The 20,276-nt window shown below is 45.8% G+C and overlaps 1 protein-coding gene across 5 annotated transcripts in view; it reads right to left on the bottom strand.

Annotated features, from left to right (window-relative positions):
• Window positions 1-20,276, bottom strand: part of sec22c (SEC22 homolog C, vesicle trafficking protein) — a 177,666-nt gene that overhangs the window by 137,406 nt on the left and 19,984 nt on the right. For all 5 annotated transcript variants that reach the window (XM_038798549.1, XM_038798547.1, XM_038798546.1 and 2 more), the window contains exons 2-6: window positions 20,016-20,227; window positions 10,447-10,610; window positions 6,961-7,140; window positions 5,750-5,868; window positions 1,619-1,684 (exon numbers count right to left, since the gene is read on the bottom strand). In XM_038798549.1, the coding sequence (XP_038654477.1) occupies window positions 1,619-1,684; window positions 5,750-5,868; window positions 6,961-7,140; window positions 10,447-10,610; window positions 20,016-20,197 (711 nt within the window). In that variant the 5' untranslated portion in view covers window positions 20,198-20,227. The remainder of the gene's footprint in view (window positions 1-1,618; window positions 1,685-5,749; window positions 5,869-6,960; window positions 7,141-10,446; window positions 10,611-20,015; window positions 20,228-20,276) is intronic.

Below are 20,276 nucleotides of genomic sequence, written 5' to 3'. Positions count from 1 at the left end.
TTGAAATGGAGCAGTTTTTAACCTGCGGTCATTTTTTTACATAGAATTTACAGAGCAGAAGGAGGCCATTCGGCCCATCGATTCTGCACCGGCTCTTGGAAAGAGCACCCTACCCAAGGTCAACACCACCACCCTATCCCCATAACCCCACCCAACACTAAAGGCAATTTTGGACACTAAGGACAATTTTAGCATGACCAATCCACCTAACCTGCACATCTTTGGACTGTGGGAGGAAAGCGGAGCACCCGGAGGAAACCCACGCACACACAGGGAGAATGTGCAGACTCCGCACAGACAGTGACCCAAGCCAGGAATCGAACCTGGGACCCTGGAGCTGTGAAGCAATTGTGCTAATCACAATGCTACCGTGCTGCCCCATTAAACATATCTGACCTCATCCTCATCAAACTGCCTGCTGCAGATGCATGTGTCCATGACAGTATCAGTAGGAGTGACCACCACACAGCCCTTGTGCAGACAAAATCCTGTCTTTTTTTTATAAATTTAGAGTACCCAATTATTGTTTCTCCAATAAGGGGCAATTTAGCGTGGCCAATCCACCTAACCTGCACATCTTTGGGTTGTGGGGGTGAAACCCACGCAGACACAGGGAGAATGTGCAAACTCCACATGAACAATGACCCAGGACCGGGATTCAAACCTGGGGCCTCAGCGCCGCAGTCCCAGTGCTAACCACTGCGCCACAGCGAAGAAAGAGGCCATTTGACCCAACAGGCTGGTGTTTAAGCTTCACACAAGCCTCCTGCCGCCACTCTTCATCCAATATCCATCTAGTCCTTTCTCGGTCATGTGTTTCCCCTTAAAGGCATCTACTAGGCATCTACTAATTTCCTCGACCACTCCATTTGAGTGCAAGTTCCACTTTCCGATTTCTCTCTCAGCGAGGAATTAATTTCCCCCAGAATATTCTCTTTTGAATTTATGAGTAACATTGGGGGGGGGGGGGGGGACTCCGCTGAGAGCAATCCTCCCGGCCTTGCTGCCGACCCCACCTCAAACCCCTTCCATGCCACCCCCACCCCACTAATCCCCTCCTGCCATCACTCACCTGGGCCGGGATCCTTACTTGATCCAAGGCCTCAGATGTACTACTGGCAGCGGCCACTGCCTTCCCGGTGGCGCTGCTGAGTAGAGGAGCTGCCGGTCTCTTCTCACAAGTGACCAGGACTTCGGCCAGCCACACCCTCCCTGGCCCTCAGGGGTCTTTCATCCCAGCAACGGCCTGCTGCTGGTCTGTTAAGTGCCTGAGTAGCACAAGATGCTGCGAACCTTCTAAAAAAAAAGAGGCCAAGATCCCCATCGCCTTCACAAGATTCCACCCCTGGTCTCACCCACAAGTAGAAACATCTTTGTTATATCTACACTATCAAATCCTTTCCTTACTTGAAGAATCCCTATTGTGTGAACCTCAGTCTTCTCTCTTTTTTTTGAGACTTCTCCCTCGTCTGAACCAAACCCTTCTCTGTTGACCCAACCAATCTCAAACCACCTGCACCCAATACAGTGACAGCTATATGACTGTTATGCTAATTTAGAGTGGTTTGACGTGCAAAAACAATTGTCTGATAACAGTTTGTAGGAAAAGTAACCTTACCTGAAATGCACAGGCAATAAAAGCTACAAGAAATGCGACAACTGTCCCTTTTTCTTCATCGCCATCCTGGGGGGAAATAAAGTTGACAAAGTAATAATGACAGAGTACTAAAGTACATTTACCATGAGGCAGCAGTAAAAGTTCAACCATTCCACTCTCTAAATTCAAACCTTTCTGTTGACACGTATCGTTAAAAAGTAGTACGTCAGGCATTATCACATGGCCAATACGCCAAATATGGAGGGCGTTCTAATGAGTTAGACAAATTAAATGGACAGGGGAACAGTGGATGAGATTTAATACGGGCAAATGTAACGCACGGCGTATAGGGAGACACAAAGGCTAGGGTGGCATGATAACCTGTGGTGGTGTTCAAACAACTGAGAATGGGGTTAGAAGATGTCTGCTAGGTATAAACTCATTCAACGTGTCTAATCATTGTAATGCATGAATCAAGATAACAGTGTGGTGAATTATATAGCCAGAAAAGTAGAAGTGGGGGGGGGGGGGGGGGGGGGGGGGGGTGTCATACTCAAACTCCCATATTGTTTGCCAAAACAAAGGGAAGTATTCAATCCCGGACACAGTGCAAAAATGAACAAGGAGGCCGATCGCTAGCTCTTTCCAAGGGCCGGTGCAGATTCAATGGGCCGAGTGGCCTCCCTCTGCACTGTAAATTCTGATTTTAAGAGAACGCTAAAAATATGGACTTTTCAGTTGAAGGAAGACATTGAGAAGTGACCTTAGAGAGGCTGGCATGGCAGTAATATTTCTCTGAAATATTATTGCAAACTCAATCGAGCAGCAGCAGCACAAACAGCACAGGTCTAAATTAATGTGGTGCCATGAATAATGTCATGCAGCTCTGCTGCTCTCTGGCAGATCAATATATGGAATTGACTGAGGGGAGTAATTAAGGCAAAAATCCCTGGAATCATTTATCAATCGGAAGCTCTAATGGAGACTGTAACGTCTTTGCGGCTGGGGGAGCCGAGAGGAGTGCAATTTCTTCCCTCATCTGTATCAATTTTGTCAATTATCAGCTGTTTTCTCCAGTTGTTATGCTTTAATTTGTAACTCTTCACTCAGATACTTCAATGAGAAAGGATTAGCAAACTCAACTTTTGCTTCAATCGATACCAATTCCTTGCGCCCTCCAAACTAAAATCAGCATTAAATTGCTTGTTTGAAAAAACAATGACAAGGAGAGAAATGTCACCCCTTATTCAACTAGTTGAGCCCGCGCCTCTGCAAGCTTCTACCTAAACAGTGCTGTTTCAATGACTGCACTTTAAGAGTATCGTGGAAAATATGTGCAAACGAAAAGTAGAGGTGAAATTAGAAACGATGCAGCGGATTATAGGGAAGGTAAGAAAAACGTTCGTCCCAGCTCTTTCACAGAATTTACAGTGCAGAAGGAGGTCATTCAGCCCATCGAGTCTGCACCGGCCCTTAGAAAGTGCACCCCACTTAAGCTCAAACCTCCACCCTATCCCCGTAACACCACCTGTTCTTTTTTGGACACTAAGGGCAATTTAGCATGGCCAATCCACCTAACCTGCACATATTTCGGGACTTGTGGGAGGAAACCGCAGCACCCGGAGGAAACCCACGCAGACACGGGGAGAACGTGCAGACTCTGCACAGACAGTGACCCAAGCGTGGAATCGAACCTGGGACCCTGGCGCTGTGAAGCAACAGTGCCAACCACTGTGCTCCCGTGCCACCTATTTTTAAGAAACTCCTTTGAAGGAGTTTACCAACAAATCACACTCCCCAGTTCCTTCCCACTAACCTGACATTTATATCGGCAGAACGATGAACTGCATTTTATGAGATGTTGCTAATCATGAGATGCTGAGCTCATAGGAAATAGGAGCAGGTGTAGCCTATTTGCACCATCGAGCCTGTGCTGCCAGTGAATAATTCGATTTCAAAGAAATCTGGAATTAAAAGTCCACGGGTGACGATGGAACATCGCACCCAGATTGTGTCTTCACCTGGTACCCAAGTTGGGATTGAGAAAGGGAGTGAAATGAATAGGTCTGCCGCAGAAGTGGTCGGATTTACCCCTCCCCAGTTTGGAGGTTAATTGTGTGCTTCACCACTGCCCCGGCTGAGCTAACTTGGCACAGCCTGGAGATTGAACGTGGCATCATTTTGGCCTGCAAACTATCAGCCAATATGAAGTTACTGTGAAAAGCCCCTCGTCATATGTCCTAATAATTGGAAGAGTGAGTAAGCCGGGTGGGAGGGGTCTTTGATTATGCTGCCCGCTTCCCCCAGGCAGTGGGAAGTAATAATAATAATAATTGCTTATTGTCACAAGTAGGCTTCAATTAAGTTACTGTGAAAAGCCGCTAGTCACCACATTCCGACGCCTGTTCGGGGAGGCCGGTACGGGAATTGAACAAGGATGTCTCGGAGCGGGTACAGGACATTCTGGAGGGGGACGGTGAACAGCCAGTGGTCGTGGTACACATCGGTACAAACGACATAAATAAAAAAAGGGATGAGGTCCTAAAAGCAGAATAGAGGGAGCTGGGAAGGAATTGACCCCGCGCTGCTGGCATTATTCTGCAGTACAAGCCAGCTGTTTAGCCCACTGTGCTAAACCAGCCCCTGTAATGTAGACAGAGTCAATGGATGAGAGGCAGGTTTCTGTGATGGACTGGACTGTGAAGTTTCTTGCGGTCTCGGGCCGAGTAGTTGCCATACCAGGCTGAGATGCAGCCAGATAGGATGCTTTCTACGGTGCATCTGTAATCTGTTTGGGAGAGCTCGCAGAGAGTCGCCATGCTCTGGCGCCACCTTGCTGCAGCACCCACCCATTCCTGTTATTCGTCTAGTCAGCCTTCTTTGAACTGTTTCTAATGCATTTGCATCTTTCCTTAAATAAGGTGACCAATACTGTACAGAATACTCCAGATGTGGCCTCACCAGAGCTGTGTACAACTGAAGCATAACCTCCCTCTTTTGTAATCAATTACCCTCACAATAAATGATAATATTCTAATTCGTTGCTGTATTTGCATACTAACCTTTAGTGATTCATGCACTGGGGCACTCAGATCCCTCTGCACCTGAGCTCTGTAATCTCTCATCATTTACATATTAAGTTCATTTTTTATTCTTCCTGCCAAAAAGGGGCAATTTCACATTTGCCCACATTGTACTCCATTTGCTAAACCTTTGCCCACTCACTTGACCTATCCATGCCCTCTTGTGGACTCCTTACGTTCTCTTCACAATTTACATTCCTACTTATCTTTGTGTCATCAGCATCAAAGATAGGTAGGGAAGTAAACAGTGAAGAGCACGCAAGGGGGGGGGGGGGGGGGGGGGGGGCGACAAAGGGACCTAGGGTGAAGTGAGTGGGCAAAGTGGAGGACCTTAAGAATTTAGTATGCTTCAAATAAATTACCTCTTATTCCTTTAAATTCTAGCCAATAGGAAATAATTTAGATATAATTTATACTGGACCAATTATCATAGATTATCATAGAATTTACAGTGCAGAAGGAGGCCATTCGGCCCATCGAGTCTGCACCGGCTCTTGGAAAGAGCACCCTACCCAAGGTCAACACCTCTATCCTATCCCCATAACCCAGTAACCCCACCCAACACTAAGGGCAATTTTGGACACTAAGGGCAATTTATCACGGCCAACCCCCCTAACCTGCACATCTTTGGACTGTGGGAGGAAACCGGAGGACCCGGAGGAATCCCACGCACAGACGGGGAGGATGTGCAGACTCCGCACAGACAGTGACCCAAGCCGGAATCGAACCTGGGACCCTAGAGCTGTGAAGCAATTGTGCTATCCACAATGCTACTGTGTTCTTAGCATCAAACAGATTTAATATTTTACATTTTATGGCACACTCAATACCAGCACCCGTAACAAGCCTCCCCGGACAGGTGCCGGAATGTGGCGACTAGGGGCTTTTCACAGTAACTTAATTGAAGCCTACTCGTGACGATAAGCAATTTTCATTTTTTTTTCATTTCACACACTTATAAAAAAAAAAGAGGACAAATATGAACGAAAATGGGAATAAACGTTATTTCGCTCTGCTGTTAGCCAGTTAGTGGCAGCTGTGAAAATATTTTTGCCAATTTCTCAGTTACCTGAAAGTTGTGTTCTATGAGGTGAACTCCACGGATCAGGTTGAGAGCTCCGCACATGATATTAAGGATGACAGAGAGGATCCCAACCATACTTACTGGCTCCAGTCTGTAATTGGGTGCTGTGGATAAGTAAATTGTATTTGTCAGGAGAGACAACCTACCATGGTCATGGTCTCATTAATACACCTGACAGCGCGATTGGTGCGACCTGATACGAGAACATCTGCCCTGTACAGATGCCAGATTTTCTTGCTGAGGGGTAGATTTTTGTAGCTTTCCATTTTCATTCTCATTTACTCTCTCTCTCTCGCTCTGTGGTCCTTATTTTCCCTCCTCCAACTTCTATGCCTGACCAGAGATGGTGAGTGGCAGGAATCTATTTTATTGTGTAGAGAGGATACTGCCTATATCTAACCTTTTCCTAACCCCCAACTCCACACAGGCACTCGTTGTCAGCAGGGCTACTCATGAAGGAGTATGTATAACCATTTGCTTTTCTGCTTCTTTCCTGTTAAAATCTAATTCTCTTTTTTTTTGTAAATTTAGAGTATCCAATTTTTTTTTTCCCCAATTAAGGGGCAATTTAGCATGGCCAATCCACCTACCTTTGGGTTGTGGGGGCGAAACCCACGCAGACACGGGGAGAATGTGCAAACTCCACACGGACATTGACGCAGGGCCGAGATTCGAACCCTAATTCTCTTTTAAGGACATTTTCTGTGGTTAGGGGTTTTTCCAATATCATGCTACAAACCTCAAACTCAAGAAAGCAACCCATTCCAAGGATCCTGCTGACGCCCGGGCACCTGCCCTTGACAGGGGAATGAAATCCGGAATTTGCGGGGGCACTATAAAGAGAGTGTGTGATCTGGAAGAACAGGATCCTGTCCTAAATCTAAGCCCCATTGCAACCCACCAATTAAATGAGAAACAATGGTAACATTACGGAGCAGATATGTCTGTCACCAGCCATTGGTGTATGATCATGGGAAGGTCAAGTCATGTCTAAAGGACATTCTTTAATCTATCTTTCACTGTGCTACAATGGAGTTGGGCTGCAGCCTTCTCTAGCGTATTGAAAGGTTCTTACAATCCAAGACAATAAAAGAGCCCAAATTGACACCATGAGTTTGAAAAGAGATGCACGATATACTGAATACAATAATATCTCGTCATCACGTATGGTTCTAAACGGTTTTATCTGGGCTTACCAGAGCTCGGTTGCAAATGCAGATGCCCATTCAGTGTCCCGTTGGTCACCACTAAATCATCTACATTCACCTGGCGGGGTGGAGTCACCTTCAGCTCCCTCTGGATATTGGTCACACTGATTTTTATCGAAGGCCGGTTTGAATAGTTATAGTGCCATTTAATCTTCTGTATTGTGGTATCTGCAATTAAATAGAAAATGTTTATTTTAAACATACTGAACAGAGCTACATGGAAAAAGAATGAAAGGACAAGAGAAGTACTTTCAATAGTATACCCCACAGAATTTCAACTAAACAATGGAAACTGTAATGCCTATCACACAGAGGGGTTATTGTGATCGTTGCTACTCAACTTGTATTAGAGGTACCCCAATAGAGGTAACCCCGGATTGCGTTCCAGGCTCCTGTGACTGCAGACGGCCATGCATGGGGGAGGCAGTGGCGTAGTGGTATTGTCACTGGACTAGTAATTCAGAGACTCTGAGTAATGCCCTGGGAGACCCGGGTTCAAATCCCACCACAGCAGATGGTGAAATTTGAACTCAATAAAAATCTGTAATTAGATGACCAGAAAACCATTGTGGCACAAACCCATCTGGTTCACTAATGTCCTTCAAGGAAGGAAATCTGCCATCCTTACCCGGTCTGGCCTACATGTGACTCCAGGCCCACAGCAATGCGGCTGTCTTAGGAACCTATGACATGTGCAACCCACCAGTGACACAAATTACACTGACTCAGGGTCATGACCAAAAAGCTGAAACAGAGACAGAGAATGCAGACAAGAAACAAAAATCAAGAAATAGAAAATCTCTCCTCACATTTATTTTTCCTTTGCAAATGCTGCTCATTCATTTTTAACCAAGGATCGCTACACTAGCGATCAAAGACGTCTACTAAAAGGGGGACAATTATACTGAATGAATCCAAAGGAAAAAGATAAGAATTATGGATCTGTTAGAATTTTGGTTATGTTGAAAAATAAAATTTAACAATGTTTCCCAATCACTGGTATTCGTACCTTTTCAAAGACGTCCAAAGATGTGCAGTTTAGGTTAATTGGCCATGCTAAATTGCCCCTTCGTGTCCAGGAATGCGCAGGATGGGTTATGGAGATAGGGCGAGGGAGTAGACCTGTATAGAGTCGGTGCAGACCCTCATGGGCTGAATGACCTCGTTTTGCACTGTAGGGATTCGATGATTCCAATAAGTATTTATCTTGCAATTGAGAGAGGGCGGCACAGTGGGGCAGTGGTTAGCAGTGCTGCCTCACGGCGCTGAGGACCCGGGTTCAATCCCGGCCCCGAGTCACTGTCCGTGTGGAGTTTGCACATTCTCCCCCATGTCTGCGTGGGTCTCACCTCCACAACCCAAAGATGTGCAGGGTAGGTGGATTGGCCACGCTAAATTGCCCCGTAATTGGAAAAAAAAATTGGGAACTCTAAATTTATTTATTTATTTTAAATATTCCAATTGAGGCGCTGGTGGGAGCAGTTTCAATAGTAACTTCCATGCAGAATTAAATAGATATTTGAAAAAAAAATTGTAGGGCAGAGCAGGAGAGTGGGGCTACTGCATAGTTCTTTCATAGAGCCAACAGATGCACAATGCCTGTACAGTCTATGATTTTGAATTGGCACACGGAAATTCTGCTGCATAGCTTGCTGAACAAGAGAAACTAAGTTATTTTGGTACGAGGGAGGAGTAGGCAAGTTGACACTCTCAGTCTAGCCTGAACAATAACATGTGACAATATAAGTTAGAGACAGTCAACTATGTTTCTTTCAAGAACCCTCTCAGCTTCCACTCTACCAGAATATTCTATAGGAACCCCCCCACCCCCACCCCCAGTTGCCCATTTTCTTTGGGGAAAAGCATCTGTGCTTCTGTCAAAAGTATGAAGATGGGTTAGGGAACTAACAAACAATGCCGTGAAAAGTCATTTGGCAGTAGGTTTACAGAAAAAAGGCTTTGACATGTCTCTTTTTTTCAGCAATGTAGTGAGCCTACAGAAAAAAAAAATCCAAGGAAGCCCTCCACGCCATTCGGCCGCTCACCTATTTGTTTTTAAATTGGGGTGGGCAGCACAGTAGCATTGTGGATAGCACAATTGCTTCACAGCTCAAGGGTCCCAGGTTCAATTCCGGCTTGGGTCACTGTCTGTGCGGAGTCTGCACATCCTCCCCATGTGTGCGTGGGTTTCCTCCGGGTGCTCCGGTTTCCTCCCACAGTCCAAAGATGTGCAGGTTAGGTGGATTGGCCAGGCTGAATTGCCCCTTAGTGTCCAAGATTGCCCTTAGTGTTGGGTGGGGTTACTGGGTTATGGGGATAGGGTGGAGGTGTTGACCTTGGGTAGGGTGCTCTTTCCAGAAGCCGGTGCAGGCTTGATGGGCCGAATGGTCTCCTTTTGCACTGCAAATTCTATAAGAACATAACATAAGAACTAGGAGTAGGCAATTCAGCCCTTCAAGCCTGCTGCGCCATTCCACACGATCGTGGCTGATCTCATCTCAGCCGCATCCCCTCGTTCCGGCCCGCTCCCCATAAGCCACTACTAATTAAAAACCTGTCTATCTCCTCCTCAAATGTGTTCCGCCGTCCACTGCCCTCTGGGGTAGAGAATTCACGAGCCTTTGAGTGAAGTGATTTCTGTTTTAAATCTGCCAGCCCTAAGCCCAAGAAAGATGCTGTGAAAGGCCGGCTCTTACTGCCCCGGGTAGGTGGTGGTTTTCTATTTCTTTGAACAGCGGCAGTCCGTGTGTAATGGCTTGATACAATACGAACGGATAAATAAATTTTATTTGTCAAGAGAGACAACCTACCATGGCGATGGTCTCATTAGCATCTTATAGCAGTTAGGCGCTAAACATTATGTGGGGCTGAAGTCCTATCCATTAGTAAGCCAGTTTGGTGTGTTTGACATGTCTCTTTTTTTCAGCAATGTAGTGAGCCTACAGAAAAAAAAAATCCAAGGAAGCCCTCCACGCCATTCGGCCGCTCACCTATTTGTTTTTATATTGGGGTGGGCAGCACGGTAGCATTGTGGATAGCACAATTGCTTCACAGCTTCAGTTTGGTGTGTTCGAAAATCTGGCAGCTTTTCATGGTCACTTTGACTACAAGCAGTTTTTTATTTTAATTTGCATGTACATTTTGGCATTGACAAAGGGTTCCCAGCAAGTTCACCTCCAAACTGCAGCCATCGGAGAAGCCAACATCTTTAATGAGCAGCTAAAGAAACTATCGGAACGTCCGCTGCTGCTTGGCTCAGTGAATTCCAACACACACTCTCAACCCAATAGGAACAACAGGCACCAACGCAATGGACATGCAATTTACCGAAACGCTTTAGGGATCTCTGGCGTAGGCTGCGACCCAATGTTGAACAGATCAACAGCGGGAAGGGGGAACTAAGCGAAGGAAAGCCGAGAGGTCGGGAACGGTAAACAGGTTAGGGGAGGGGGAAAAAAAAACAAGACGACTAACCAAATTCAAGAAAAGCGTAGGGTCTCGTAACCACGTGAATCTTAGCGACCTCGAAGGAAGAAACAAACTCCATTCCGAGTTCTTCTAAGAAGCAAAATGCCATTGTTGTGGGGTAGTAGCTACAGCAGATGGTCATGTAGGCGATACCCTGCGAAGAAGTAAAACTGGGGAAAGGGGTGAAGATCAATAAAGATATTGAAACTGAATAGTAAATTTACACCTTATATAACGCATAACTTAAAATATTATCCTTTGTAAGTTGGGCAGCTCCAAAGTTAAGTTGAGGATTGATATTATGAGTCTTCTGATACATTTCAATGTTGAAAACTGAACATTACGAGTCCAGAGTAAAAACCCTGCATCATGAAAGAGACATCATGTAACACCGAATATGGCTACATGCCCTGTATCAGCTACAAAGTAAGCTCAGATGTCTGCTACAACTGATCACCAAGAAAGATCCAGTTCAATTAGAAAAAAACTGTTTTCCAAACTGTTGGCCCCACTTAATCCAGTGGCTTCCTTTGGAGGTTTTTAAGAAACGGAAGGGGCAGCACAGTAGGTCAGTGGTTAGCACAGTTGCTTCACAGCTCCAGTGTCCCAGGTTTGATTCCCGGCTTGGGTTTCTTTTAGTCTGTGGGAGTCTGCATGTTCTCCCCATGTTTGAGTGGGTTTCCTCCGGGTGCTTCGGTTTATTCCCACAGTCCAAAGATGTGCAGGTTAGGTGGATTGGTCATGCTAAATTGCCCTTAGTGTCCAAAAAAGGTTAGGTGGAGTTACGGGGATAGGGTGGAGGCATGGGCTTTAGTAGAGTGCTCTTTCCAAGGGCTGCTGCAGACTCGATGGGCTGAATGGCCTCCTTCTGCGCTGTGGGTTAGCCCTGTTGCCTCACGATGCCAAGGTCCCAGGTTCGATCCCGGCTCTGGGTCACTGTCTGTGTGGAGTTTGCATATTCTCCCTGTGTTTGCGTGGGTTTCGCCCCCACAACCCAAAAGTGTGCAGGGTAGGTGGATTGGCCATGCTAAATTGCCCCTTAATTGGAAAAAATGAACGGGGTATTCCAAATTTATTAAGAATAAAAAGAATTGTGGGCAGCACGGTAGCACAAGTGGCTAGCACTGTGGCTTCACAGCACCTGGGTCCCAGGTTCGATTCCCCGCTGGCTCACTGTCTGTGTGGAGTCTGCACGTTCTCCCCGTGTCTGCGTGGGTTTCCTCCGGGTGCTCTGGTTTCCTCCCACAGTCCAAAGATGTGCAGGATAGGTGGATTGGCCATGCTAAATTGCCCTAAGTGATCAAAAAAGTTAGGTGGGGTTATTGGGTTACGGGGATAGGGTGGAAGTGAAGGTTTAAGTGGGTTGGTGCAGACTTGATGGGCCGAATGGCCTCCTTCTGCACTGTATGTTCTATGTAAATTCTATGATTAAATGGTTAAAGCTCGCTATGGCACAGAGGCCGATCTCCAGTCACAGCCTGGAGGTTCTGTGGTATTACGATCCCAGTTGATGTTAGAACTGGACAGAGACATCCCAGAATGGAACCCTGGCTCAAAAAAAAGTAACTTTTTTTTCTAAAAGCGGGGGGGAACAGAGTCACATGACCACTAATTAATTTTAACAAGAAATAAACATTTGTGAAATATGAAAAGTTGAATCATTATACAATACTACTGTTGCTCTCCTTTGTGGCTCTAAATATGGCGATTAATAAGGTCGCCTTTCTTAATCTTAATTATGAATATGCTTTCAGAGTCGGCAGGTATCTCTCGATACCGTCACAAGGTTCAACCGAATACCGATCAAAGAGCCAATACACCAGTTAGTTAGTTCAAAGTCAATGGTACTTTATTTACACACAGTATGATTTACTCATGCACAATAACACGACAGGCTAAACTATGCCTATCACTAACACCTATACTTAACTTCGGGTGCCCACTTAGGTCAGAGGAACAATGGCCGTTGTTTGGATCTGAGGCTGTTGGGTTTGAAGAGGTAACAGGAGTATAGCTAAGGTCATCCATCTGGTAGCGAGCGTTGAACTTGAACTTACTTCTGGTGGTGCAGGTGGAAGGGCCTCTCTGCTTGAGAGCCGATTCCAAGAGGCTGAACAGAGGGCAGGGGTTCCTTCTTATACTCGGGGGGGGGGGGGGGGGGGGGGGGGGGGGGGGATGGCTTTGCGCGCTTTTAGGCGGGCCTTAACTTGGTCCCAATTAATTGGGCAGCTTCTCGGTCACTGCCATCGATCTGAGACAATACAGGGGCGGGTGCCTTGATGGCTGGGCATGTCCCAAGTGGCCGTTGGCCTGGCTTTTTTTGTGTCTTCGTGCTGAGGCAGTGGTGCCAGACTGTCTGGTACAGGAACGGCTACCCAAGCACTGGTTCTTTGTTTCTCGGAGATGGGCCATCAATGTGCAAATCGGCCAAGAGTTTTGGTTCCATCTGCAGTCTGTCTTCCAAATACACATTCAGGCTCTGTGCCTGCTTGTTTACTTTGCATTGTCCATTTTCCCTGCATGCTCTGCGAGTGTCCATTTTATATGCTGAAAGTGGACATCCCAGATGGCTGCACTATATTACTCCCCCCTTAGCTTAGCAAATACACACAGATTTTAGGATTAGCATCGATTACAAAGTACATATCATCTTCAGCTACAATGGTCCCATCAACACAAAGTCCCTTTTAAGCACACAGATTGGATCTGGTCAAATGCACACTCTGCTATGAACTCAAGTTAGTGTCTCTGATTTTCTCCTCAAAATTCCGAGATGATTGTCCTTTGAGAGTTTCCAAACATTCCCAAAAAGACACTTTAGAATCTTCTCTCATAATAATCATGCTTTCCCTTCGTGGCTTGCATTCTGAAATCCAATCCAGGTTTTTCAAATGACACTTTTTTAAGACAGATTCCGCTCCGCCTTTAACAGAAATCCCCAGTGCAGGATTTTACACCACCCCTTTTAGGATTTCATGTCTTGACATCTACACAAGCTGTTTACAATTGCTTTAACTAATAACTCCCAGACTCGTAAAATGACATCAAACGTTTCATCCACCTCTGAAGTCTGCTTACTCACTTTAAATCCAGTTATAGTAATTGTCTCTTTAACTCATAACAGTTTGTTTACTCTTCCTTGAATTCTTCTGAACAATACCATGGTCTCTTTTCTCTTAACTTCAGGTGTCTTAAACATTCTTTTTATTCCAATTCCCGGGTTATCTGGTCTGCACCTTGTTCCTTAGGAAGCTTGCATCTTTGCAACTCTCGCGTCCTGTTCAGCTTCTCCTGGCAGAGTTGAGATCTGTTCAGTGCCCAGAGTCCTGTCTCCAACTGCAATCAAATTAGCTAAACTAAAATTTAAAAGCTTCTCTACCTTACAAGACTCCAGTTGTTAAGCAATGCTGCATACCTCTGCTGACCTATACATTCTTTATGCATAACCCTCTCTAAGCATAATACGTAGAAAGACTATTTATTTACCCAACAGTAGCTAGGGCAACAAAACACAGCTGCAGCTTCACTTGGCCCCATCGCAACATCCTCAAGGATACATCAGAGGAGAAACCACTCAGAGCACTGAGACATATTTACAAAAAAGGTAATTAAAGCACAAGATAGACACGGGCAGAGGTGTACAAATTGCAAACAGGTTGCAAATCCACTGCAGCACCATTTTACAAAGCGATAGAATAAAGATGGCAGTGACAAAACAAAGTAAGTTATTCAGCAGCTCATGAAAATTAGACTACGTATCACACTCTGGCACACTTACTCAAGTATTGGGAATGCAGATGAATAGTAATTAAAACACACAAAATGGAGAGAGATGATAATATCATCTGTGCCGTCGGCTGACTAGCCTCTTAGCTGTGGAACTGTCTCCCTAAACTTCTCTACCTCTCAACAGAAATCTAGGCAACACATTCATCTTAATCAAAGCAATCCTACCCAGCCATAAAATCGAGAGGACCAACAGATCAGGTCCCACCTGACAGATGCACTCAGCTAAGGAAAGTTGGTCCCATATATATATAATTGTTTGAAAGAGGGGGTAATTGTACATAGAACATACAGTGCAGAAGGAGGCCATTTGACCCATCGAGTCTCCATCGACCCACTTAAGACCTCACTTCCAGCCTATCCCTGTAATCCAATAACCCCTCCTAAACGTTTTGGTCACTAAGGGCAATTTATCATGGCCAATCCAGCTAACCTGCACGTCTTTGGACTGTGGGAGGAAACCGGAGCACCTGGAGGAAACCCACGCAGACACGGGGAGAACGTGCAGACTCCACACTTAGTGACCCAGCGGGGAATCAAACCTGGGACCCTGGCGCTGTGAGGCCACAGTGCTATCCACTTGTGCTACCGTGCAGCCATTGTAACACCCAGATAATGTCCAAATTACCTAAACCGGAGAAGGCACTAAATCTCTCCACCACATCAATACTAGCGGGAACTGAAACATCCGATTTTGACTCAAACAGCAGCCTATCGTCGGCATAAAGCGTGATTTTATGTGCTATGGCCAGTGCAAACATCAAGGGAGATAGGGGCAACCCTGCCTTCTCCCCCCCCCCCCCCCCCCCCCCCCGCCGAAGACCAAAGTTCTTAGATCTAAACCATTTATGAGCACTGTCACTTGAGACCTATAGTACCTGAATCCCCTTGACGTAATTCGCCCCCAACCCAAATCTCCCGTGTACAAGTTAAATAACTCCACTCCACACTATCAAATGCTTTCTCTGCACCCAATGAGATCACCAACCCATCCAACACCCGCTTCAGAAAAGTTTGGATCACATCCAGCAACCTTCTGACATTATTACTGGAAAATTGGCCCTTTATGAACCCAGTCTGGTTCTCCCAGATGATCATCAGGAGAATTCCCTTTAACCGTCTCGCCAACACATTAGACAACAATTTTAAATCAACATTCAAAAGTGAGATTGGCCCAAAGGAGGCACACTCCTCCGGGTTCTTCAAAATCAGCTAAATATTTGCCTCTCCGAGGTTCAGTGATAGCAGACCTGTCTCAAAAGAATGACAGTTCATACCAGCTAATGGCTCTATTAACAGGTCCTTAAATTCATTGTAAAAACTCACACCCCAAACCATCTGGTACAGGGGCCTTGCCCGGCTGAAGCTAATGGCCATAGCCACCTCACATTTACAGATAGGAATTTTAAGGGCCAAACGTTGATCCTCCGAAGCCACAGGAAGCTCGAGGAAAGGGAAGTGCTCCATACATGTTAACACATCATCAGACTGACCCAACTGATATAGTTGAGCATCAAAAGCCTTAAACTCCATATTATCTTCAGTTTTCATTAATATATTACCTCCAGCGTTTTGTACAGAGGGGATGGCGCTAGAGTAAGCTCTCTTAGTCAAAAAGGCCAAGTACTTGTTTATTCCCAAACTCATACAATTTTTATTTTATGAACTGTAGTCAATGATGAAAGATGATACTTTCAATGCGAAGATGATACTTTGAAGACTCACATTCAAAGTATCATCTTGGATCATTGACTTTGTCTATATATGTGTTTGTGGAAACCAGCTCTTCGCTCACCTGATGAAGGAGCTACACTCCAAAAGCTAGTGTTTGAAACAAACCTGTTGGACTTTAACCTGGTGCTGTAAGACTTCTTACTGTGACCAGGATTCAAGGCATCGGAGCCCCTTGCAGGATACAGCTCACAAAAAGCTGCAGATGTAATTTATTTGAATATTAAAAGGAGAATTAGCCCACACTCAACAGGTATGCTTCATTGCACACTCAACACCATAAATTACATCTGCTCTGGCACTGTATTGCAGGCAGGTTTATAATACAGGCCTGTGCCTAGCACTGTGCCATGTTGAGATTGCTCAAAATTGTTTCAAAAGTGTCCAAGCATAGTATCCAAAATAAGGAGGCTAATGCTGAACTTTAGGGGGAGGCAGTGGCAAAGTTGCACTGCCATTGGACTAGCAACTGGTAAACTCGGGCTCCAATCCCCCCACGGCAGATGATGATATCGGAATTCAATAAAACCTGGAATTAAAAGTCTAATGATGACCAGGAAACCATTGCCGATTGTCATAAAAACGCGATCTGGTTCACGAATGTCCTTCAGGGAAGACAATCTGCCGTCCTTTCCTTGTCTGGCCGACATGAGACTCCACAGCAACAGCAATGAGGTTGACTCTTGAATGCCCTCTGAAATGGCTCAGCAAGCCACTCAGTTTAAGGCCACGTCCCCACGAATGAATAAAACAAAACTTATACAACATCATAAATTAAGATGCAGGGCCATGTATACTTTTGTGCAGTTGATCAATGGAAAAGATTTACTCAGCCAGTACCAGGGATGAAAGGTTGCAGTAAGAATACTGGCCGGAGGGCTATGTGCGGCGCCTTATTTAGACTGCATCTGGAGAACAGTTTTGGTCTCCTTACTTCAGATATTTTATCATCAGAAGCGGTTCAGAGAAGGTTCATTCAGTTGATTCCTGGGATGAACAGATTGGAGTTGAGAAGAACGAAGGGTGATCTATCTTGACGGGATTTGACAGGGTGAATGCTGAAAGGATGTTTCCCCTTGTGGAGGAATCCAGAACTAGAAGACGCAGCCAAAAATGGGAGACTCCTAACTTTTAAACTGAGATGAGGAGATTTTTTTTTTTTCCCCTCACCGAGCATCTTTCGTCTGCGGCTGGGTCATCGAATATATTCCAGGCTGAGCTGGACAGATTTTTTTGATCAACAAGAAAGTCGAGGATCATGGGGAAGGGGAAAAGTAGAGTTGTGGCTACAATCATGATCTGATTGAATGGTGCAGCAGGCTCAAGGGATCAAACGGCCTATCCCTGCTCTTAATTATTGAATCCTTGTGCAAAATCTGACTTTGGTGACTCAAGCTGGGAAGGCGAAGGAGGGGCCTGCTGAAGCTCTCAGACAAGTTAACCGCTAAGAGATGGTTTCGCACAGTCAGGGAGATGGCAACAAGCGGGTCACAGAATTAAGCCAAAAAATATTAATGTTGAAAAGGACGGTCTGATGTTTACAGGGATGGTGCAGGGCACTGTGGGGGAAAGCCAGCAAGGCCAGGGGAGGCAAGGTCCTGACGTTGGCAAATTCATGCCTCCCTCCCCTCATGCAATCAAGCAGGTCGCATGCTGCAGATCAGAACTTCGAGCTAGGGGATAGGTTTCGCCCTTGATCGTCTGAAGGGCCGAGAGATTCCATCAGAGTTTGGGGGTCAGTGATCATTGGATGATGGATGGGGCTGGAGAGAAGTTGCATGAGCAACAGGAGGCTGAAGGCTTCCTTGAGGGTGCAGGGAAAGTGCTCCAGGCCCCCTTGGCCCACAGGCACACTATAAAAAGCACAGCTTCTGGAGCCAGCAGGTCCTGTCTCTTTTTTGCAGCTGTGTTTACCCAAGCCTTGGCAAACCCAGCCAGCATTGGCAGATTTAAAACTGGTTCCCAGCTGCAATGTGGGAGTCTGATTTTAAGAATGAACTGAGCCGCCTCGCCAAGACGTGCTATTTACTGCCATAAATTCAGCAACAGGTGCATACATGTCAGCTTGCAGTGACGTTTCAATCCTCCCCCCCTATGGTGGGCAGGTTAATATCACGGTCAATATGACACTGAGGATGTTAGAGCGTAGGATTTGTTGTCACAAACTATTTAACTTGTCTGCGATCTCCAGCAGGCCTTCTCAGATCTAGTGAATTATCAAGTCAGTATTGTGATTGGAACTGGTACTAGGGCTAGTTTAGTTCGATGGGCTAGACAGTTGGTTTATGATGCAGAACAAGACCAGCGGCGTGGGTTCAATTCCTGTACCGACAGAGAATTCTGTATTCCCCCTCAGTGTACCCGAAAAGGCGCCGGAATGTGGCGACTCGGGGCTTTTCACAGTAACTTCATTGCAGTGTTAATGTGAGCCTACTTGTGGCAATAATAAAGATTATTTATTCATTTTCAGCCCTAGTAATGGCTTAGTATAACACACATTCTTGAATCAAAAGGAATCAAAAGGGGCTGGTTTAGCTCACCAGGCTAAATCGCTGGCTTTTAAAGCAGACCAAGCAGGCCAGCAGCACGGTTCGATTCCCGTACCAGCCTCCCCGGACAGGCGCCGGAATGTGGCGACTAGGGGCTTTTCACAGTAACTTCATTGAAGCCTACTCGTGACAATAAGCGATTTTCAATTTCAATTCAATTTCAATGTTAAAGCATACAAGGTGAAAATTGGAGTTAAACTGTGTAGCTCGTGGCGGGGAACAAATACCGGATGTGCTGCATGGCCAGTTTTGCTGCTATCCCATTCCATGAAATACAGAAACCCGTTTGAGGAAGAGAAATCCTTCATTCTGTTTACCGGATGCAAACCCAGAAAGTGAAAGCTGTGTGCTAACCACAAACCTCTCCCTCCCAACACACGTACTCCATAACGTCAGGGTTATGGGATAGTGGGTGTCAAAGGTATTGAGTGTCCGATCAGCCATGATCATGTTAAATGTTGGAGCAGGCTCGACGAGCTGAATGGCCTACTCTTGTTTCTCCGTTGCTAACCCTGCTCTGTAAGTGACCTGGCAGCGTGGCGCAGGGCAGCGTGCAGAGCTGCACCCGGCGCTGTTACAAAGGCAAAATAACCAGGACGCTGGAAACCTGAAATATAAACTGATAATGCGAGTGTTATGGGCCAGGGTTTAGAGAGCCCCAACTTTTAATAGATTGTGGTTATGCGGAGCACATAGCCCACTCTGCAGGTGTGGTGCAACAGAGCGTTAAAGTACTTTTAAATTAAAACAATGTTTATTCATGAAACCAGTTAACACTTTATAAACCCACAGTAAACATCGTAACAACTATCAACACCAATCACCATAGATACAATATTCTATAAATAACCCTTAATCTTTCCTTGCAACATCCATAAGACAAAATACCCTTTTTAACACAGAGATCAGGTTTAAATTCGCTGCTGAGAGCAGTTATCACTTTTAAATTACCCAAATGAACCTTCTTGAACTTGTAGAGATCTCCATGCACATCTGCTGGCTTTCACTGCAGGTCTTCACTCTCAAAACAAAACTAAACTCACTGTAGCTGCCTGCTCAAAAACAAAAGTGCACGACACAGCACAGCTCCACCCACACTCTGACATAACTGCAGGCGTTCGATAAACACCCATTTCTTAAAGGTACTCTCACATCACACGAGAAACGTTCAGAAGATCAGCAGCACGAAACGTAGTTAGCGCTTCAGGCTCAAGGTCACAGGCCTGACACGGAACTCTGTTCAGTCCTCCACGGTTGCTGACCCGCTGACTTGGTTCCGGTTTTTCCTGCTGGCGAGCTGGTGTGACTGACCTTGCTCAGCCTCAGGGTGGAGGGATGATCAGAATGGGAGTCGATGCTCGGGTTTCAAGATCGCATCTCCACCGTTCCGGTTCGCGCCACTGAGCTTTCACAAACAAAAAACTGGAAGCACTGGTTCCAGGCACTCAATTCACTGCAACGAGCCATTTAGAGCATTCACACTGCTGATGTATGCAACGAGATACTCACTGTATGTGAAGCTGATTGCTCTTCACGGTACCACGGCCAGGAAATTGCCCGAGCATCTGGGACACAATCTTCAGTTGTTTTTTGCACTCTTGCAGCTCCCTGCTATGCTCAAAGTCTGACGAAGCAGAGAGCGGAAGGCCATCCGTCACCCGGACCACATAGGCAAACAGGATCATCGACATGGTCTCCTTCGGTATTCATGAAGGCTGCCGCTGAAATCACAAACAGGAAATAAATAAGTAGGCACCCCCTTCCAGAGAC

This window comes from Scyliorhinus canicula, chromosome 5, assembly GCF_902713615.1.
Source record: "Scyliorhinus canicula chromosome 5, sScyCan1.1, whole genome shotgun sequence".
Taxonomy (NCBI): domain Eukaryota; kingdom Metazoa; phylum Chordata; class Chondrichthyes; order Carcharhiniformes; family Scyliorhinidae; genus Scyliorhinus; species Scyliorhinus canicula.
This window is presented reverse-complemented; position numbering and strand designations above follow the sequence as displayed.